This window comes from Planococcus citri, chromosome 3, assembly GCF_950023065.1.
Source record: "Planococcus citri chromosome 3, ihPlaCitr1.1, whole genome shotgun sequence".
Classification (NCBI taxonomy): Eukaryota; Metazoa; Arthropoda; class Insecta; order Hemiptera; family Pseudococcidae; genus Planococcus; species Planococcus citri.
In genome coordinates, this window is record NC_088679.1 from 54686280 (window position 1) to 54710043 (window position 23764).

The 23764-nt window shown below is 33.3% G+C and overlaps 1 protein-coding gene across 2 annotated transcripts; it reads right to left on the reverse strand.

Moving 5' to 3' along the window:
* Positions 1-1406: 1406 nt before the first annotated feature.
* On the reverse strand, positions 1407-23182 carry LOC135840785 (uncharacterized). 2 transcript variants are annotated; one of them, XM_065357467.1, is made up of 2 exons: positions 22784-23182; positions 1407-3595 (listed from the first exon to the last, which is right to left on the reverse strand). In XM_065357467.1, the coding sequence occupies exon 2, from the start codon at positions 3580-3582 to the stop codon at positions 1594-1596; it is 1989 nt and encodes a 662-aa protein (XP_065213539.1). In that variant the 5' UTR covers positions 3583-3595; positions 22784-23182; the 3' UTR covers positions 1407-1593. The 2 variants fall into 2 exon arrangements, with proteins under 2 accessions (XP_065213539.1, XP_065213538.1); XM_065357466.1 differs by lacking the exon at positions 1407-3595 and adding an exon at positions 19500-21738 and having other exon boundaries at positions 22784-23178.
* Between the last annotated feature and the right edge of the window lie 582 nt (positions 23183-23764).

Consider the following 23764-nt stretch of genomic DNA (forward strand, 5'->3'; position numbering starts at 1 on the left):
GCTCTCTTTGAAGACCCATAGGCTTATACGTCTCCTCAAGGGCGCCACGGTGGTCTGTAGAAAAATCTAGCTGGCCAAAATTATGAAAGTTGGTGTATGGGGTAATTTTGGGTCGCTGAATCCATTTTTGGAGTCAATTTTGCCCAAAACCCAAAAATGGGCGATGTGAGAGGAGGGGGAAATTTCAAAATTTTCAAAAAAATCGTGTGAGATATCAAAATGCATGTTTTTGAACCTCCTGAAAACGTTTCCGGGGTTATTTTTACAAAATAGTCCTAGGGTAATCCACGGGAGGGGGTAAATTTCAAAATTTCTGAAAATGAAGGCTAATTTCATGCAATAAGTGTCTTACAAATTGAGAAATTGTTATTTTAATTTAAAAAATCAGTTTTGAAAGTTGAATGAAAGTTTGACTAACAACTTTTGCAAATAGTGATGGTTTTCTAAGTAGGTAAGTACTTACCTATTTTAAAGTTGAACGAAAGTTTGATCGAAAATTTTTTCAAATAGCAGAGTTCAATTGCAAACAATAATTGAATCGAAAAAATTTCAGATATTGAGAAAAAGTAGTTTTTCAAGTAAGTAGGTACCTATTTTAAAAGTTGAATGAAAGTTTGACCGAAAATTGTTGCTAATAGAGAAGGAGTTCAATTGAAAACAATAATTGAATCAAAAAAAGTTCTGATTTTTAGGAAAAATTCATTTTGTATTGAAATTGTATATATTTTATAATTTCAGACCCGTTTTTCAGTATACAAAGGGCTTTTTTTCAAAAAGTTGCGCTTGGTAGCAAGAAGTAAAGAATGGGGGTTGAAATGCACATATTAGGGATGAAATAAGTGGCCATACTTTTCTGAATAAATTTGAATTTTTTTAAATAAATCATCATGATGTTGAAATTTAAGTAGAAAAATGTACTGACTTCAAACGCAAAATACTCGTCTTGCCACACATCAAAACCCAAAAATGAATACAAATTCGAAATCAGCATAAAAAATGCATTTTATGTACACTAACACGTAATTCACAAACACATCACAATTCCCTTTAAATAGAGTTTGAAAAACATGCATGTCTCAGCAAAATTTTCAGCTAGGTATGTATTATCTTCCCCCTCCAACGTATTTATTGTAAGTAAAAAAACTCAGAGACAGTCACCACTGGGGGGCACCTCCTGAACCAAAAAAATTTCTGAGTGATTTTCAACCGAGCATGAAGGTCACAGCTGAATTTTGTCAAAATTCTCCGATGTCTTTCTTTTTCACGATCCACCCTAATCCATACACGTTACCTACATATATGCACAATGCGTATGTAAAATTTATGTGAGATCACAGTAATCATTTAGTAAGGCCAAAAAAAGAAAAACTGAGGAAGAAAAAATAATGACATTAAGTAAGTTCTATAATATCAGCGTATATAGCAAAGTTTATTTTAAAAAAATAGATATACATATAATTATATGAATCATAAATCAAAATTTTAAAAGTACATTCATTCGACATAACATAAGTTGAACTTACTGAAAAAAATCAACAGTACAAATATGTTGATTCGACGTCGTTAGACTAATAAAATATGAAATAACAAATCTTATTCATTTTTGGTGGTCAACAGCACAAACACTTCGTCGTCAGCATACCTTGACCTGAACTCATCGAGCGCCTGCGGAGTGATGAAATACCACTCTAGGAACTCCACCAGAAAACAATTGTATTTGTAATCGTCCAGTCTACTCATCGAGGCTACAATAACATTTTTGACTATTTCGTCTGCATTAAAAGTCTGTTTAAATCGTGCAATTCTATCATCACTGTTTAAACAGTCACGCAATAAATTCAAAAACTGGCGTTCTTCAAACTGAATCAAAGCAGCACGCTCGCGTAAAATTTGCTGCAAACGGGGAAATATTTGACATCTTTTCACATCAAGCGCAACTTGCTCAGAAGGTGCCAATGCCTCGATAAACTGTATGGCATGATGAAACCTACCCGCACTACAGTATACTGATAAAACTTCGTTAATTGAGTGTGAGGGCGTGGACAGAAGTCGAGTTCTGAATTCGGCATTTTGACTGGCATTGTCATAAGCATCGTTGATGAAATCATTTAAACCGTCGTACTCAAGTTTACTATCCTCGTAAGTGAACTTGAAATGTTTCAGTAGGTTCCGTTTAAATTTTCCACGACTTCCCTCATCAGAAGAACAAAAATTCAATAACTCGTTCAGGTCTTCGAAATATCGCTTACTAAGTAATCCTAAGCCTATATTCTTTCCTACATTTTTCAGTTTAGACAACGAGTCAAGTTTAAATTTGACGATTTCGTTTTCGTCATTACCGAAGCACAAGCTCATTAATTGATTCAACGACTTCATCAACAAAACGTGCATCAAATTGCTCCAATGCGTCTTCCAAAATATTCTTCTGTCCTCAGCAGATGCATCAGACAGTACGGCGTATAAAAACGCGAATAAATCAGGATCTCTGCCTATTCGCATATCAACCAATTCTGGACGGTAATGAATACTAATCAAAGAAATATCCTTGGAAATAGTTTGAATAGCACGCTGTTTTAAATGATCTGGAGTAGTAGTCCACAATTCTTCATACACAGATTTTTTATTTACCTGATTTCCACGACACAGATTTTCTACAATACTTTTAACTAATAAGACAAAAGTACTTGTGTTAATTTTGTTTTTAAGGAATTCCCATGTTGCTGTGATATAATGCCTTCGACTGTCGTTTCTGAACAAGGGAGTGTGCAATGATTCTGTAAGGATCTGACATGCCTTTTCTTTGACGAACCTATCAAGCAATACTTCATCAAAAGTTTGTATCAAATATCTACAAAATATCCTAGTGAAATGTGCAGCATAATGTTGTGTCATTGCAATTCGCGTTTGAGCGTTTACATCCAGGCAATTCCAAAAGTATTCTACACTTGACCAAGTCAGACTAGAACTAAGCGAGTTGAAGGTAACAGCACGAGCCCCTAGAATGTCTTCCTCAAAAGAAAGATTTGAAAACGGTATCTTGTATTGTTGATTTTTCAACCGGCATACCCAGTAAAATGGCAAACTGCAACGGTCGCGTGAAATACTTAACTTCTTAACATAATCTGATACCAAGGGCCCAATCCTAAGAATATCGTCTTCAAAGCAATATCTACAAGCGATATTGAATTTTAAGACGTCATCAACTCGATCACATCGTACAATTCGTCTGCCCGTTCTAATGTAGTGAATTGTACCATCGAAATCTCCAACAAAATCAATGAAATCGTTAAAAATTTCATTTTTAAATATTCTCTCGTGAAATTTCAACCATGCTTGTATTGACATGCCAAACCTTTTGACATATTTTTCAATATCCGACAAGATCGAGGATGGAAGACCAGGCATTGAGGAACTTGATAAAATATCCTGTTCAAGATCCAGCTCACTCAGAGTGTTTTTGATGCGATGGGTGTTGATTTCTTGGCACCAAAGCTTCACAGCGATTGAGATGGTTGCGAGTTCTTTTAAATCTGGTGGACTGGGGAACAAAAGATCGTACACGTTGGACGTCACTTCAGCCATTTTGATATGGGATCTGAAATCGAAACGATCTAATCAGAAGACTTTCGCAAAAATATGTTTAAAAATATTTACATGAGTATGTATGTAGATATGACTGTACTACAATTAGGATTATTTTTCCATCAAAGTCATCAATTGATGAGCTCTGGAATTCAAGCGATCGAATCAGAAGATCCATTCAAGTCTTGAAATCTTTACACAATTAGGTAACAATACGGATAGGTTTATCACCTCATTGATATCTTCGCGAATTTGATAGTTAACTACTTGTAGAAATTTTTATCCTTCTTGTTATTAATTATTACAATTAAGAATTTCAACAAAATTCGATGGCAATTAACAGGTGTTACGTGAATGAAGTGATTATAGATGAGAGGAAGTGACTTTGCTATCAAACGAAAAACTCAGTCGCCATTATGGTGAATGTAAATAAAGATCTGGGCAGATGAGTTAAAAATTTCACTGCATGCGTATATTTTTCAAGTTATGAAGTTAGTAAGCATCTAATGATTCATTTTCAGCTCGGCTGTACACAGGGTCAGGCATACTCCTTTTTGAAAAAAAATCAATTTGAATACCTAGGTACTTAGTTCATTAAATTCATTTTGAACACATCTAAAAAAGCCAACCTAACTTGTTTAAAACTTCAGCATAGTATTACTACCTGTATGAATCTTTTGTGCCAAAATGTTGGTCTACACATTATGATTCTTCAAATAATTTAATCTACTTTGCAGTGGTGGGGATTTTTTATCATACCTACTCTTCGAGCTACAGAAGTGACATTTTTTCATGTTTCTGGCACATTTAATACGAAACATTTGAGAAGAAAATTCTTTTAAAACTCGAATTCACCCAGAAATGGTCTTGGATTTCGATCGCAATGGTCTAGGTCGACTCAAAATATCGAATACCTAGGTATGTACATACTATCTTTTGTATTTGGGCCAATTTCCCCAAAACAGGAGCTGCAGTAAAACAACATGTTTTTTTTTCTTTTCAAAAATTCCCCTCTCTTTGAAGATCTTTATGTCCCCTGAAGGGCGCCTCCAGAGCTAAAAATTTTTTGGGGTGACTTTCAACAGAGAATGAAGGTTTCTGCCGAATTCGGTCGAAATCTTCCGACATCTTTATAAATAAGGAACGAATAAATGGGAAATTTAAAAATTTTGGTTCGAAGTCTGAAAAAACAAGACGTCGTTTTCCCAAAAATACCTACCTCAATATTTTTCTGAAGAGAGAATCTCAAAATCTTTGTTTCACGATTAAGAAATAGAAAAATGTGAGTACAAATGAGTGTCAAACAACTAGGACGCCATGAAAAAAAAGAGAAAAATTAGAACTTTCTGATGGACACCTTTGTCAAATATTTCAATCTTTGGGAATGGAATAAAACCAAAATTCATCACTCTTTCTTTACCAAGAAATTATTATGGAATGAAAAAAAATGACTCAGGGAATCACATAAAACCAAAATTCATCACTCTTTCTTTACCAAGAAATTATTATGGAATAAAAAAAAATGACTCAAATCATTTCATTTTCTGGCTTTGGGGAAGGAGAGTTGAGTTGATAGTTTTTATTGGTTCCAAAAATCAATTTCAAGATTTTTAATTTAGAAGCCGTGCAAGCTCCAAAAATTGATTCCATTTTTCATAGTTCGAAGGCCATTTAAGCTCCAAAATTTGATTTGCTTATCCATAGTTCGGAGTGACCAAACATTATCAGTAATTTACCTAGAAAATTAGGTACTAGTGATTCACCATAAAAATTACTACCTATTAAGAATCGTAGGTAATAATTTGTCAAATATGTACTGCCAGCAGAAATTTATCAGAACTTTGAAAATCACCAGTGATTTAAAAGACAAAATACCAGGTAGGTAGTTCATTACAAGATCATTTTTAAAAACGGTTTTTAATATACCAATAACTTCTTAAGAAGAGTAAGGAAGTTCTGTAAGTACCAATAACTTCCTAAGAAGAGTAAGAAAGTTCTGTAATACAGTGCACAAAAAATGATTCAGATGCAGGCAAATTAAATTTAGAAGCTAAATTTTTGAAACATGGAGCTTCAAAAAATTTTAAACCAGACATTTTCTGTAGCTCAAACGAAACGTCTAGTTCAATTTTTTTAATGTCAAAAAATATTGTTTATTTTTTCAAAAGTGAAATTGTGTGTTTCAGGAATTGGAGAATTTAAAGGCAGGAGGCAGCTAGGAATTGAAATATGAAGCTCATCACTAGAGCTGGGATTTTTATTTATGCTTTGCATATTTTCACGAATCATGACATTTCATGACGAATGCGCCCAATATATTTTTGCATATTTTGCATATTTCAGACCAAATTGCATATTTTTGCATATTTTAGGGGGAAACCTGCATAATTTCTGTAAGTATAACTTATTTGAACATTCACTGGTACTTTTTTCGCATACTTTACAGAAATTTTGTAAAAAATTAAGTTTTCAAGACTTTTTTTGTTCAAAAAATCGCAACACTGCTAAAATGCCACCAAGAAAATTTTTTCCCGGAATAATTTATGAATTTATGAATGACTTCTTTTGCCCATTTAAAAAAAAATGTATTTTTGATCACTGGGTTCATTTTGTTTTGAATTAACAGTTTTCATGTTTTTTAGCTTGGAAAATTCGTTTCCCGGGTGCGTCACTCAAACTGAAATTTTTAATACTGTTTGCATATTTTGGGTGAAAAAATTGCATAAAATATTGCATATTTTCATCATATTTCTGCATAAAAATCCCAGCTCCACTCATCACTTCATCAGTGTTTACATGTTTGAGAATTCTCTTTCGTTCGTCAGTCATCCTAAGATCTACTCCAAATTTAATTCTCGATAGGTAAATTTTGAAATTCTTCCCATAAAATCCTTGAAATTGGCATGTACATTGTACATTCTAGAAAAATTAAAAATAGATTTGAGTCCCTTCACAAGTGTTCATTATTTAAAATGAAAAAAAGACTTATCGTATAAACATGATCAGCCTTCTGCATAATAATTGCTCGCTAAAGTAACCTTTTTTTCATTCAAAACCAAAAAATGCTCTTACAACTCAATTTATGATTCAAAAACAGTTTCACAAATCCACTCACCCAAACACGTTGAAAATATCAACATTATTTTAACCCATACATTATCCCACAGGAAAATATCTCATCTCGAAATTATTTTTTCCTGCAGTATCAAAAGACTTGGTGACAATTTCATTTCAAAGGTGTGATAACAAAAATTTCAAAATTGAAAAAAAACAACATCCATACCTACATCGTTAATTAGAACCTACGTTGAAAAAATATCCATCTTTTTTGATAACCATCGCGTCGGACAAATTACCTCATTGTAAAATTCTTTCTTTATTCAGACGAATAATTTAGTCGACGAAAAAAATTAATTTATTATGAAATAATGATAAGACTTTTCGCAGCCACTACCGGCACCGTTAATTTAGTTGGCCTTTTCGCCAACTTTTTTTTCCCTTTCATAAAATATGATTGTAAATATTAATTAATTCGCGGAAATTGAAGAAAGTTACATTAGTTCCAAACTGAAAATCAACGTTAGGTATGCGTTATATTTTAAGAGATTGACGTTATGTGAAGGTAAATTAACCTTTGAGGTGGTTTACATAGGAGTAAAGTAATTGCTCGTTACATTCATAGAGCATGCTAACATCCTCACGCTCGTGTCATTTATTACGTGCGAGATGACGTTAGGTAGGTAGATATATAGTAGCTTTTGTACAACTTTTTATACGACTCGCGAGAGTCCACCAAGCTTTACGCTTTATACTCTTATTGGAAACATTTCCAGCAGTCCTTTTATTAATTCGAGATTGCTATTTGGTGTGTTTTTACTGCCATAAAGTTTATCGAGTTATTGCCGAATATTGACCAGTCAGCTACAATGATGACCTAACGGTGAATATATAAACAGTTGTAAAGTGAATGGATTTTGGTCGTATTTCGCCAATTTAGAATGTTTTTCAGAAAATTTAGTGGAAGTTGCAAATGAGGGGTTTGCAGCGATACTGGACGATGAGGTTTTAAAGGATGATATTAGAAAAAAGGCCACTTGACCAAAAAAATGCAAACAATGAAGCAGCATTCGTTATAATGTGCCTATCAAAGTCTTGAATCGAAAAAATCGATTGTATTAGTTTCTACAATAAATATTGATTGATTGATTGAGTATAGATAGGTAGGTACTTAATTCTCAAATTCGAATAAATCCAGATTGTAAAATTTGAAAAAAAGTTATTAAAATTCTTAAAATTAAAAGTCATTTTGGCAGACTTTCTCAATAGAAATTCGAATAGCTTGTGTTAATATTTTTATTACGAATTAATACCTTGACTGGACCACTGATGCTTTAAATATAATAAAAGTACACCATTATATGTACAGCATGTACTTGTGATACAGGTACATAGAAGTATACTTGGCTATTCTCTTCGTCACACAACATCAATAAGAATTCGTTGTTTCCAAACGGAATGAAGTCGACTTTGTTTTTCGCAATAGTTTTTCTGTTTGTGGCATTTCGTGAGTTAATTTAACTTGATGCAATTTCAGCCAACATCTTACCATTACTTCTACAAGTATATAAGAAATTCCTATATACCAGAAAACTTTGCAAGAAGCACATTGACGCAGATTGAATCGCACACGATAGCATTGGTTTGGTATAAAAATACAAATTCTACAACCTTTGGTATACTTATTTAGGCTGTAGAACTAGACACGAACGCAGAAATCAAGGAAAAGGTCTAATTATATTTTTTTTTCCTCTTTTATTTCGTCGCAATAAAAGAATAAGAAAGAGACTATATAATAAGTAATTATTTTCGCTTCGTTTGAAATTTCATTCTTGTATAAAGTCTCAAATATTGGTACCTAGCGTTTGATTAAAATAAGAAAAGCCCCGTCTTCTTCGGCGTCGTTGCTGGTTCTTCTATTCATCGTGTTTCATTTCGTACTTCGAGTAAAATTTTTTTTACATCGAGACGAAAGTTCAGATTAAATCAAATAGGTACATTGATGTACAGGTACCCTACCTATAGGTATAATGAATAGTGTAAATTTGATCTTATATTTTTTTGGTAGATAGGTATTTACCTACTTGGTACGGAAGTCTTGAGATTTCTACGCTCACTTTTTCACCGCGAGTAGACTCTTCAACACATACCTATCTAGGCTTAAAGTGTAATACAACTACCTAACTTCGTTTAAAGAGGAAAAAACCTTCAAGTTGAAGTTATAAAAATGGAATTACCAACGTTACTTTTCTTTTCGCTTTGTACCCATCATACAAAGAGTATTATAATAAATTCCTTTGTAAACTACGAGTATATCACACCACTAGAGTATAGTAATATTAAATTATTTTCATTTCTCTATGGGTTGGGTAAGATCTCTAAGATCATCTTTATCAAAATACCCGTCTTTGGTAGCGTATATATATACGAAATTCTAACGTAGGTAACGAAAAAATAAAAACACCTATGCCTCATGACTTTTTTCCTTGTTTGTTTCTACTGTGAAAAAAATTCCACTGCCTTATATCTTGCCAGCGTGTATTTAATAATTTTAAGCATTATTTCTCGTACTCGCGATGTACGTATTAACTTCATTGCTGGGGTGTTTTTCCCCTTCAAATAATCGTATAGACATCCATTTATACATACCTACTTACTTAAGGTTTTGAGGAAAAAAACTCATCGTTTCAAATTCAACGAATAATGCTCGGGAACAGATTATTCACAAAAGCTCGAAGAATTAAATCAAAAAACATGATCAACAAATAAAATATCACGCTCATTACGTCGCATAAAGAATACGTAAAAAAAGAACAGATACGTACCCTACCATACCTTACACAGCGAGTATTTCTTTTTCTTGCACAGTAAAAAGAGAAAAAGTTAAATAATAAGAAAAAAACTATACGAATACTATTCATAGTATAAAAAAAAAGAAGAAGAAAATAAAAAGAAAACTTATGTTTGGATGGGAAATTTTGATTAGACGTCATTATAAAGATAAAATAAATAAATAAAATAAAATAACAAAAATTAAGTTAAGTTACAAAAAATCTTCATTTTACGAGGAGCACGGTAAAAATGTTTTTTCTTTTTGAAAATTATATCCTTCTGTGAAAAGTTTCTCAAACTTTTTCCATTTTCTTTTTACAACGTTCGCCGAAAGTTAAAACCACAGAATCTATGGTACGAAATTACAGCTCATGGAAGTGAATGGAGCTAAATTTTATATGATGAAGATATTAACAAACCGATAGGAATAAAATTAGCATGTTAATTTTTTACGCATAATTATTGGAATTTTTCACGTGTAATTTTGTTTTGACGTCTATATATACTGGAATGCCTTTTATCAATATTTTTTTTGGTATAGCTAAGCGAGTAAGTTTTTTGTTTGGGAAAGTTGCACTGGATTTTAAACAAAAAATTCAACAACTGGATGACGAATAAGTTATTAGCGGGGTAAGTTTTTTTTATACGCGAAAAAAGTGATTATGTGCGCAGTAAAAATGCGCTAAAAAATGCCGAAATATGGAAAAATATAGGTATGTGCCAAAACTTCGAAATATGCGGAAATATGGGCTGAAAAACCATGTCTTCAAGGATATCAAAATGCAGGATTTTCGAATGCCCAATGAAAAGATACTGTATTTTTTTTTATTTTTATTTATTATTATTTTTTTGGTGTTTTATAATTACACGATTATTACACCCATAAGGGGGGGGGGGGTAGATTTGGTTTATGAGGTTGGTATTTTTTATTAGGGAGATGAATTTTTGTATTTCAGAGGGTTATGCATTAGGCAAGTACATTCAGCCAATTTTTCTGAAATAGAAAAATTTGTTAGTACCTTACGTAGGTACACTTGAAATTAATTGTTTCTTATTCTGCTGTTTACAGGAGACCAACTCAGTCCTTTCACTCATCGATTTTGCTTATTTTTATCACAAAACCATAAGACTCGCAGGTATGCATGCAGGGGCGTAGCAAAGTGATTTTACAAGGGGGGTAAATTCTAAAAAATGCCAACTTTGAAATATTAAAAATGCCAACTGCAAAATCGATTAAAAATTTGCTCAAATAGAACAGCTTTGCTTGTACTTTTTTCGCTCGGGCTAGAAATGGTGATTTGAGGTAATACTCCCAATTTTTGTATTTGACCCAATGTTTTTATTTAACATTACTGGACATTTAAAAAAATTGAAAATTACCTACCTAACGCAATTTTATTCAAACTTTTATGTATAATTGGGGAGTAATTTCATTTTAAGAGCTTAAACAAAAAACGAAATGGAATTGACCCAAGCAAAGCGAGGGCAAAAGCTTGCAAAATTTTATTACTCGAGAGTCTGAAAAACGTCATTTTTCAAAGTCAAAAATGATATCTTCCAATCTTGATATTTTTCAAATTCGAGACTTACCTACCTAATATTTTTGTAGAAATTTAGAATTGGGAAAGTGAAATGCAAATGGCCCGAGCGAAGCGAGGGCAAAAGTTTTTAACAATTTGTAACACAAAAAACCGAAGAACGTCATTTTTTACGATAGAAAATCATTTTTCTGATCTTTGCATTTTTCAAATTCTCGCAATATTTTGGGCGCAAAGCTTTTAGAAATGTACATTTTAAAAACTAAAATAGCATAAAAAGCTATCACAATAATTGTATTACCTATTTGGAAAAATAAATAAGCAAATGAAAAAATGAGTCAAGTATAAATTTGTCAACTAAGTACGTGCAACATTATTGGTCAATTAACCAACTGAGTCCTCAGGTATTGTATCATGCACGCATCAGTTGGCAAATTTAGAATAAAAATAGCCGAATTAAATTTAAATTTATGGCGTTGATTCTGTTGGTTTTAGTTCTCTTCTATACTCATTACTCAATTAGGAAATTCCAACTTTTTAAGTAAACAAAACAAATGAGAATTGTCGATTTTTGAACAAAATGAATAATTTCCTTGAAAAGTTGGCAATTTTGAGTTTCCAATTCTCAAGTACTCAGTTGGCAAATCAAAAATGTAACCAGAGGCGGATTTAGGGTTTTGCCGCCCCTGGGCAGTAAATTGAGTAAATTTGTGCCGCCCCTCCTCCCCCCCAAATGAAAAATATTTTTGAAGCAAATTTTTTGGTTTTATAAAAAATGAAAATTGAAAAAAAATTAAAACAAGAACATCTAGTTTAAATTTTTCAAAAATAACGTTTTAAATTACCTATTATTTTGGTTTCATTTTTGTTTGTTTTTTTTCAAGTTACATTGAACACTTGGCTTTGTTTAAAATAGTAAAGCAATTCAAGACGTAGGTACTTTTTATTCAGCTGACAACCATATTTTTTTTTTATCAATCGTCATAATATTTACATCTCAAATTTAAAAAGTAGCGAAAAAATTGGAAATTGGCCGCCCCTAAAATTTTGCCGCCCTGGGCTACCGCCCACTCTGCCCATGCCTAAATCCAGCGCTGAATGTAACTAAAATATAGGTACATTACATTTGAAATTAATTGTATGTAGTTGGCAAATTTAATTTAATTTTAAAAATTGCAAATTGTCAACTTTTCAACTAGATAATAAGTAGAAAATGAAGTTGACAATGGTGAGTTCTGAAGTTCTCAGTTGGCAAATCAAGAATGCCTCAACAGTTGGTAAATTAACTTAATTGTAATATCGAACTCTGAGTCAAAAACGCCAACTTTTCAACTAATGATTAATTGAAAAGTTATCATTTTTTGAATTTTCATCCTCGTAAACTCAAAAATGCCAACTTTTTAATTTTTCAAACCTGCCGGGGGGGTGTACCGTACCCCCCCTCGCTTGCTACGCCCCTGTATAATGCATGAGAGGGAAGCCCTCAAAAAAATTTCAGCTGCTCTAGTGAAAAATATAAGGTCCCATAAATAGACTTTTAAAATTGTCAATTTCAACCAAAATTACGTTTCGAGGTTCAACTTTGATCAGGGCCGGATTCAACATTTTCACGCCCCTAGGCAGTTAGAAATTACCCCTCCCCCATTTTTTCCATCTCCAATTCTCCGGTAAATTTTCATTTTGAAAAATAAGCCATAAGTACATAAAAACGTAATTTTTCAATGGAAAAACGTATCAATTAATAAAATAAGTAAGAAAATACGTCACAATTTATCAATTATAAGTAACGAAGTGTTGAATTGAAGCGTGTTGGGAAATTTTCAATCAATTTGGGTAAAATAATCGGAAAAAAATTAATTCTTCGATTATTTAGAAAGTTGGTCAAATAATCAATTATTTTAACCAAAAAAAGGTAGATTTTTTTCATTTTTTCAAAAGCACCTTGAAATGGAGGGAAAATAGTGAAAATTGGTATTGAAATGAAAAAAAAAGAAAAAAAAGTTATTTTTGCTGATTGCAAAAAATCATGCATAAAATGTTGCCAAAATAATCGATTAATCAATTTTCTAACGATTTTTTTTAGTAAAATCGATTAGGTAATTAATTATTAAAGGTTTTTTTTTTTGAAAAAATTGATCGATTTTTCGATTTTTGAAAAATTTGATTTTTTCCAACGCTACAAAAATTTAAGCACAAACAATTTGTTGAGTAAAATAGCATTTTCATGAGATCCCGTTTTTCGAAAAAGCTGCTTAAAATGCTCCAAAAAAATGTCATTGAGAAGCTGTATCAACTTCTGGAAATCTTTAGACTTCAACTCTTACTCTACTTGACATTGAGGACAACTTTTAATATGAATGAGAAAAAGGAAATACAAAATTTCAAGGCTCAAACTTTTCAAAAAAAATCTAAAAATGTGTTTGAGCAGCTGTAATTTATGAATTTCTTATTTGGTCAAGTGGAAAAATTTTCAAATCCTATAAAAAACTCGAAATGGCGATTAAAAATTCAAGAAAAGGCGAAATTTTAAGGAGTAAACCTTACTCTTTTGATTTAGTGATTTTTAATCAAATTATGGTGACGGTTATTTTCTTTGAAAAAAAAATCAAAATTCGATCAAATGAAATAAAAAGCTGAAACTTGGTGTACCTACCTACTCGTTATTTTTAGACGCTCGTAATTCAATTTGAGGCGATTTCCAACTATTCTAGAGTTTCCAGCCAGCCTGAAAAAAATCGTGTACTAGCCTGAATGCATATTGCAATTCAACACCTAATTTTTCAAAATATATTTTTTTGGTTCAAATTCATGCATTTTTGTGATGTTTTTTAAGACCTAGAAAGTTCATACAGCTGCTCTGAAAGCTCTATTGCAGCACTAAAACATCACTGATAGATTCAGAAGATAACTCCAGTCCAAATTTTCTCACCTGCTAGATAAAAATTTTTAATTTTTTAATTTTTCTTTCTCCAAAAATGATTGCTGAAAAAATACAAATCTGAATGTGCAGAAACCAATACTTATTATTCAAAATTTTCAAATGTATTGACAAATAATTTTATGTTGACTTTTTAATGGGATTTTTTTAAAGCATGGGAAATCAGAGAGCCAAAACCAGCACGTAGCGAATGTCATTTTGGACCATCCTATGAAAAATCAACTGGTGGTAAAATTAGTAAGAAAATCTTACCAATTTATTTATTTGAAAGGGGCATAAAAATTTGATTTTTCAATATTCCATTACTCATCCGAAGTTCTTCATTTTTGACGGAACTTACCTGAGGAAAATTGCTTTTCTCAAATAAATCCCTTCCCCTCTTAGCCCCTCAAATTGGAGCTAAAAAAAAATTTCATCGTTTTGAAAGTTGAGAAATCAATAAAATACAGAATATCGTAACAAATTTGTAATGTTCATAATAATTTTTCACATATGTATTTACTTAACACTAACATTACAAATTTAAAAAATCGGACGGTTCTTTATCATCTAAGCTACAAGTAGAGGTCTGCGCCGACGGAAAAACAGCGGCGGCGGCGTAATGGGTAAAATTGGTCGGCGGCGGCGGCGTGAATCGGCGCGCCGGCGTGGCCCAATACGCTGATGAAACAGGTCTCAAAGTATGCTGAAAAATGAAAACACTGAATTTTCTTCATTTATTGTTATGTGAGCACTAAAAAGTGAATTTTTTGAGGATAAGAAATCTTCTTCTAAAAACGTTGATTTTTAATTTTTCTATAAAATACAGAAAAGTGACTAAAATCAATGAAAAAGACTAAAATTAACGAAAAAAGGGCACAACGCCGACTCACGCCGCCGGAGAATCGTCGGCGGCGGCGGCCAGCGGCGCGCCATCATGAATTCTTTTCGGCGGCGGCGAGTCAGTCCCTCAGAAATTCATCGGCGGCGGCGGCGTGAGTCGGCGGCGCAGACCTCTAGCTACAAGTAAAATACGTAGGTAAAAATCTCTCACTTCGTGGTCAATCGAACAAAAACATCATCGTGAGAATACTTCGTCTTAAATTCATCCAACGCCTGCGGAGTAATGAAATACCACTCTAAGAACTGAACCAGAAAACAATGATATATTCGGCTCTCAAATTTATTCATCGAACATCGAATTTCATTTTGGACTATTTCATCTACATTTAAAGTCTCCTTAAACTGGGAAATTTCACCTTCATTGATTAAACACTCACGCATAAAATTTGAAAATTCGCCTTCTTCAAACCGAGGCAAAAAAAAACCAGCACGCATTATATTCTCAAACATGGGAAAAATATGAAGTTTTTTCAAATCAAGCGCAACTTTCTGCGATGGTGCTAACGTATCGATGCACTTTATAACATGATGAAAACTATGATCGTATGCGAAGGAACCGATTACTAGGCTAAAAGTCGCCAAGGTTGATTCCGATGACAGCAACTGAGTTTTATAATCGGCAGCCAGATTAACGTCGCCATAAACTTCGTCGATGAAATCATTCATTAAGGGTGTTATTTTCGTAATGTTATTGAAATCCAGTCTAAAATCTTTTAGTAATTGGAGCCGTGTATTTCTCCGTATCTGCTCATCAGGGCAACAAAAACTCGAAAAAATTGTTCAGTTCTTCTAAACATAAATTGTTGAGTAATTTCGAGCAATTTCCTCGTATGTTTTCGTACTCGGACATCGACTCCAGTTTAAACTTGACGATATCGTTTTCATCTCTGTAGCATAATCTCATCAATCGATCTAAATCTTCAATGCGCATTCCAACGATCAAACTACGCCAATGTTTATCCCAAAATGCCCTTTGGTCGTTGACTGATGCATCTAAAAACACGGCGAATAAAAATAAACCATCTGTGTACAGTTTTTTTGAATTCTCATCTGTCTGGAATAGTGAATTTTCCTCCAAGATACCTCGAATTGTTCGTGGTTTCAGATGATTTGGCGCAGTGTTCCATATTTTGCGGCAGGAAGACGTATCAACTGGGCTGTGCGAACGACACAGTTTTTTAATAATTTTCTGAACGAGAAGGAAAAAACCATCTTCACTTATTCTATCTTTAATGTAGTTCCAAGGTTGCATTACGTTAACGTAAGGTTCTCGATTACTCTCGCGTAATAATGAAAAAATAAGATCGTTCCCACTCTTATTGACAAATTCGTCGAGCTCAGCTTCGTTAAATTTTGTCAATAAATATCTGTAAATTTCATAGAAACGTGCAGGCGGATTTGACAAAATTCTCATTCGACTAGCTGTATTCAAGCGATTCCAGAAGTATTCCACTAAGGACGCCCGAGAACAAGCTCGGCAACTTAGACCATACCGTCTAGGGAAGAAAAATGAATTGAAAATCTGCTCATTTGACGAAGGTGACTTATACGATTGATTTTTCATCTGGTAGATCCAGTAACGCAACACAGGGTAATATTGTAAATGCCTTTTGAACTTCAAGCTTTCATCAAATGTGACCAAAGGCCAAATTCGTGAAATATCTTCTACGAAACAATAAGCGCAAGCAGTGTTGAACCTGGAAACCGGGTCAACTTGTTCGCACTCTACGATTCGTTTGGCCGTCCTGACGAAATGAATCGAGCCGTCGAAATCCGCCGCAAAATCGTTGAAATCGTTTAAAATTTCAATTTTGAATATCTTTTCGTCGACGCAATGATGCTTTAGCCATTTTTTAATTGCGATTCCGACCAGTACGACGTGTTCTTCAATCACCGACAAATGTGCAGATGGCATATCAGGCATATGGAAATTTGACAAAATGGTTTCTCGTTTTGTGTAGATTTTCATTAATGAATTTTCATTACGATGTGACTCGATTTCTTGGCGCCATAATTGTAGAGCGATTGAGATGGGAATGATTTCTTTCAACGCTGGTGGGCTAGGAAACTTGATGTCGTACACATTGGATACGATTTCAGCCATTTTGTGATCGAATCTGAAAGTGAAAATGATTGAATAAGTATACTGACTTGTGGACAAAATAAGGTACAAAATTTTTACATTAGATATGGGTTCAGTTTCTACATAGGCCTGAATTAGGGAGGTACCTACGTACAACAGTGAACGTATCCTTTAGTCATAGAATTTTAAGGCTTCATCTTGCCCTATATTTTAGAATTAAGTAAAATAACCAGGAACATTGAACAAAAAACTTTCAAATTCCATCACACGATCTTTTCGAAAAATATAACAAGTGCATATGGTAAAGATAATCTTTGATTGTAACTAAGTAACTGATGCATTTGAAGTATAACGAGTGAGTAGAATTGTTCTTGTAAGTACCTGCAATTAATTAATTTGTTATCTTCAACATTTAGAAAGATTTTTAAACAATTATAATTCGCAGAAAAGAAATTATTAAAACCATAAAAAATTGTGCGCTTGAATTTGGTTAAAAAAAATATGTACAGTCAAAGAACCGTTTTAAAACCAAAAAGAGATTTAATTTTGAATTCTCAAAAAATTATCACCATGTTTACTAATTAGATGGAATTTTAAAACAAAAAACAAAAAAAAGCAAATGAATGCAAAATAAACTAAAAATTACAAAACTTCGAGCAGGTACCTAATCGCTCACCAAATTGAAAATTAAAACTTTTTGACTGATCAAAAAAACTCCAAAATAATGAAAACCAAAATTCTAGAGCTGAATTAAAAATTGGTTGAAGCCCTATTTTAAAAATAAAATATCTACCTACATCTGTTTTTTTCGAACTCATATAAAAAATTATCATAACCATAGACAATTCACAAATTATTCACTTTATTTTGAAAAAAAAAATCAACAACCAAAAACATGGAAAATAAACATTTTGAAGCTCAATTAAAATTTTTTCAAAATTGTACTTATTTCAATAGGTGCCCAATTAAAAAGATGCATAATTAATTTGAATGAATCTAATATTCTGAGTTAGTGGGCAAGCTGAAATTTCATTTGGACCATTTGAAAAAAAAATTCGTAACTGTACATTCAGAAATTAGCTGAAGACTTCAGCAGGGCGACTAAAATTCACCTTCTACCGATTCAACAATTTGATAGTGGGATGTAAATTCAAGCATCAGCTTTTCATCTCGATTCGATCAGGTTTTGATTGATCTATTCGTAAGCCAATTTGGAATCTTTGAAACATTAAATTTAGTCATCTGAGAATTTTTCAATTTCAGGAACCTATTTCTTCCAAAAAAAATTGTTGTAAATTCTTTTCAGACACTAAAAAATTTTCATTAAACCATTTTCCAACGTTTCATATCTATCAAAAATTCAAAAATGGGGAAGAAAATATGGAAAAAGATCGTTTTTACTGATTTTTACATGATCGAATGACTGAATAACCTCCCTCCTCCTAAATATACCAAATTAAAATTTCTTTCAAACATTTTTGTTCGTATTTTTTTTTTAAAAATGTAAAAGAAATAAAAACAAATCAATAGGTACCTAATGCTCGCATTTTTCAGAAATTCTTAAGTGGGGTGTATTTTAAACATTGAAAAAAAAAATAGAAGTAGGTACGAGATTTTTATTGAGGGACGTGGGATGCAATTTTTATTTCGCCAACGGGTGTGGAATGCTAAATTCGCCCCTAGATAGAGTATTAAGTCTTATACGTACAATGTTGTGCAAGGAATATATATTCCAGTCATCAGGAAATTTATTGTTCGGACATAGAGAAATCAAAAAAGAATTGAAAAAATTTCAAGAAGGAGGTACAACAGTACACACTACACACTACACAGGTACCGTTAGTCATACTGGCTTGCCTCTTAAGGTCATTATGACCCATCTGCCTTGTTTCTCAAGGTGGTCCGTCTGACCTCGTAAGGCCATTGAACTATCTGTCTGGCTCTTAAAGTCGTCTCTTTTCCTATCTGAGCCTCAAATGTCTTTGACCTGTCTGCGTGGCTTTCTAAAGTGGTCTGTCTACCTTTCGGGCATCTCGAGGTCGGAAAAATTTATTTACAAAGCCTAATTCTATTTTTAAAAAAAAAGCTCTAAAATGTCTGAGGGTCTTCCTTTTAATTTTCGACGTGTTTTAAAGGTCTTTTTCGACATGAATGAGGGAACATACACTTTTGGAGCTAAAATATTTTCAAAAAAAAAGAAAAATGTTTACACAAGATCAAGAAGAGGTCTACTATTTGACATTTCACAACCTTTTTTGAAAAACTTGTTACCCCCCCCCCCCCCCAAACAACTACCTTTTGTACTTCCGTCAGAATTGGGCCTCTGAAAGTGATTATTTTACATTGCAACTGGCAATTCAAATATGCTAATTTTGAACAATTTTGGAAAACTTAAAACCCAGTGGGATTCCCTACATTTCGTTTGAGCAGCTGAAATTTTTCTCGTAAAAAATTCAATTTGAGAATTGTCATTAATTCTTGAAATCATATTTTGTTCACTTTTCCTAAGGGGAAACTCATACTCCCTATAGCCTTTTAACTAAATGATATCCGTACAAGAACTGATTAAACAAAAACATAACATACACCTACTTTTTTTATTATATTAAATAGGTATGTACTTGTTCGTTTATTAGAAATATTGCACGTTGAAATAATATTTACAAAACGTCGATCAGTTAATAAAATACAAAAATCTTTACATACGAGATCATTTAAATATATGTACATACGTCCAGAATTTAAAAATTGCGATAATCCGTCATGAAATGCTCACACCGAGTGAGTAAAAGTCTTGGGTCTATTAACGTTCAGTCGTCAACTGCACAAACACATCATTTTCAGCATATCTCGCCTTAAACTGGTTGAGCGCTTCTGGAGTGACGAAATACCACTGTAGAAATGGAACTAAAAAAGAGTTATATCTCTCAATTTCCGATCTAGTCGTCGCAGTTAGAATCGCTTTTTTAACTACTTCATCGATAGAAAAAGTCTTTTTAAACTTTGCAACTTCATCTTCGCTACTCAAACTCGCATTTATAAAGTTTAAAAATTCACCGTTTCCAAAATTAAGTAAATAGTAGCCAGCGTGAAACAACTTCTCGAATGCGGGAAACAAACAATATTTCATCAATTCAAGTACAGTCTGCTCCGATGGTGCTAATATTTCGATAAATCTTATCACCTGATGAAAATTACCTCTGTAGGCTTTGCAAAAGATGAATCTTTTAAACGTTTCCTGAGCCGACTCAGAACATAATAATTGAGTTTTGAAAGCTACTGCAGGCCCAACATCGCCGAAAACTTGGTCGATGAAATCATTAGCTCGAGGCGATATATTTACAATGGTATCGGTGTTCGCGTGGAAATACACGATTAGCTGTTCTCGCAGCATATTTTCACGTAATCGCTCATCTGGGCAACAAAACTCCAATAACTCGTTCAAATCGTCAAATTTTAGCTCAAGGAGTAATCTTACGAGATTCAATCGTAAGTTCTGAAATACAGATAACGTGTTTCGTTTAAACTCGAGGATTTCGTTTTCATTACTCAAACAGAAGTTCATCAACTCGTTCAACTGTCTCGCTGTTATTCTATGAATCATTTTATACCAATAACGGGCCCAAAATATGCTTCTATCTTCAGCCGATGCATCTGATAGTACAACAAATAAGAATTCGAATACGCTATCGTTATATGCTCTAAATACGAATTGATCGCATATGCACAAAAAATCATCTAGCAAAATAAGTTGGATTACGGGCCGTTTCAAGTGATCAGGCGCAGTTATCCACAATTCGCAGCAGTTAGATGTATCGAACTCTTCCTCCACAATTCGCAGTCTTATAAGAATTTTTCGAACCAAAAGGAACAAAACATATTCGCTCATTCTATGTTTAATCAAGTTCCAAATTACTCTGAAATAAGGCCGTATATCCTGGACGGTACCGTTAACGTAATACGGTCCACCTTTGCTCAGAGCATCCTCTCTTCGAGTACCTTTTCTCAATAGTGCGTACATGACATCCAATGCCTTTCTGTTGACAAATTCGTCAAGCTCCGTTTCGTTATAATTCGTGAGAAAATATCTGTAAAATTTAACGAAATGTATAGGCGAATTTATCATCGCCCTCATTCGACTATTTGCATCGAAACGACTCCAAAAGTATTCGGCAAAGGACCAGTTCGCTATGTAAAGATTGCAGAAAATTTCTTCCTCGATAGTCCGGTGTGGATTTTCTGGCGGCGGTAATCTGTATGCTCCATTTTGCAACCGGCATATCCAATAATACAGCACAGGATTACTCCAAAATAAAGAGCGTCTCAGTCTCAGACGAATATAAGTTGATATCGTAGCCCAAATTCGGTTAATATCGTCTTCGAAGCAATAAGTACAAGCCATCTTCAATCTCAAAACGTTGTCAATTCGATCGTTCAATACAAGTCGTTTGGCTGTATTCACTTGATGAATCGAACCATCGAAATCGCCTACAAAATCGGCGAAATGTTGTAAAATTTCATTTCCGAATAAGTCTCGACCAGTATGAAGCAGCAGCCATTGCTCAATTGAGAGTCCGATCCGTTTGACATATTTTTCAATTTCCAGGAGAATCGAGATCGGTAAATAACGAGGCATCGGACCATTTAAAATATTTCGACGTAGATTGAGCTGATCCAGTGTGCCTGCAATACGACGTGTGTTTATTTCATGGCACCATAAATCTACGGCGATTGAGATGGAAACGATTTTTGTCAGATCCGGTGGACTAGGATACAAAATGTCGTACACGACGTGGTTCAGATCTTCAACCATTTTAATATACGGTCTGAAATCGAAACGATCAAATCAATGTATACTTACAAAATATATTAAAATATACTCGTAAGGGATGAAAAATTAATCATCACATACGAGTAAAATCACCAATACAAACACGAAACTGAAACCAAACCCGTTAAAACACAAAAACACTTCATCTTCAAACACAAAACAAAACAAACACAAAACTTATATTTTAAAACACAAACACAAAACATAACGAAAACTTTATTTTTGATTGTAAGTCTCGTTTAGAATGATACTGCACTGCAGTCATTCTGACATTCTGTAATTGATTTTCTGAATGTTATGACGTAGGTTCTAGGTATGTACCAATTATTTTTTGAGTCAGAGACAGAATCGTGGATGGTATAGGCCTACTCAATGGTCGTTCATTAGGTAACGAATGCCTGTACAAACAATTGCGAATTTCATGAATCTCATTCGAAGTGTTTTTAATACGATAATTGCTTGTGTACAGATTGAAATAGCAGCGATTTCTGTCAAAGGTGGTGGACTGGGAAACAAAATATGAGGGCATAAATTGAGAAGGGATCTGCAATTAAAACGATTCGTGATTCGATCAGTAAGTATACCTATGTTAGAATGTGACACGAAATCATCACACACATTCCAAAAGGTAATAAAACTTTGAATTGTAGATAATTTTAAAATTTACTCAACAACTTTTTTGTAACACATTCACCTCTTCCATGGCTTGAGGGAAAATGTCACGTCACGCAGCTCGACTTTGGAGCAATCTGTCTTACATTTCTTAAAAATTGAATTTACCCTCTGAAAAGTTGTAAATTGATCAAATAGTGATGAATAGGTAATTAGAGAAGGAACAATTTGTACTCCTTGTACTCCCCATATGAAATTTCCATCAAAATACATATGATAACGAAATCAAACACATCGTCCCAGCACACAATTTACGATCTTGTTACACATTTTACATTTACTAAAAAGTATGCCAAGTACCACAAAAATACAAGCATGCATTACTAAGTATTCCTAAAGGTGTAAGATTGATTATAAAATTAACTTACCCTGTATTATAATGATTATTTCACGAATTACGATGAAAAACACAAAGATAGGTTATCTATGCAATATGCAGTAAAATTCCACTATTTTTTTAATATTCTCTTAATTAACAGTTTTGACGGTTGTTATCATCAGAATTCAAAAACATAAAATCACAATTCACAGATAACTTTTCACAGACGAGTCCGTTTCGCTTGATAGGTCGTTTTTTGGTTAGTAGCATCGACTTTTATTAACCTAGACCGCTAATCATACGCGAAAAAAAACAATTGGTTATGTCGCCAACTCTGTGTAATAAACAAACGCAACTGCACATGCGTCAACAACTGATGATGTGAGTGTGTGTGTATATGTGTGTATATTGCTGTTAGTAGTTGTGTTGAGTTTACGGTAGGGGTAAACCATCGGTAAACTCAACTCAACTACTAACAGCAATATACACACATATACACACACACTCACATCATCAGTTGTTGACGCATGTGCAGTTGCGTTTGTTTATTACACAGAGTTGGCGACATAACCAATTGTTTTTTTTCGCGTATGATTAGCGGTCTAGGTTAATAAAAGTCGATGGTTAGTAGGTGGCGCTAACGTTGCGCTAACTCATGAAATGCTCACTAGGTTGCACCTAAAATGAGGCAAAAACTGTAACCGTAACCATAACCATAACCGAAATTATTGATTTGAAATTTTTTAACCATAACCTTAACCGATTAACAGTTATTTTTTTGAGTAAAAATCTCATTTTTTCGTGTAAAATATGACATTTATCATGATTTTTGAGAAAAAAAGGGCTCAATTTGTCTAAAATTTTCTTCAAACTCAAAAAATGGCTGTAAAATTGCGTTTTTTTGGCCGCAGGCGCACTTTTTTGACATAAAAGTGCAATTAATTTTTGATAAATGAAAGAAAACCGTAACCTTTATTTTTAACTGTAACCTTTATTTTTTTGGGTCATAACCATAACCCTTAACCGTAAC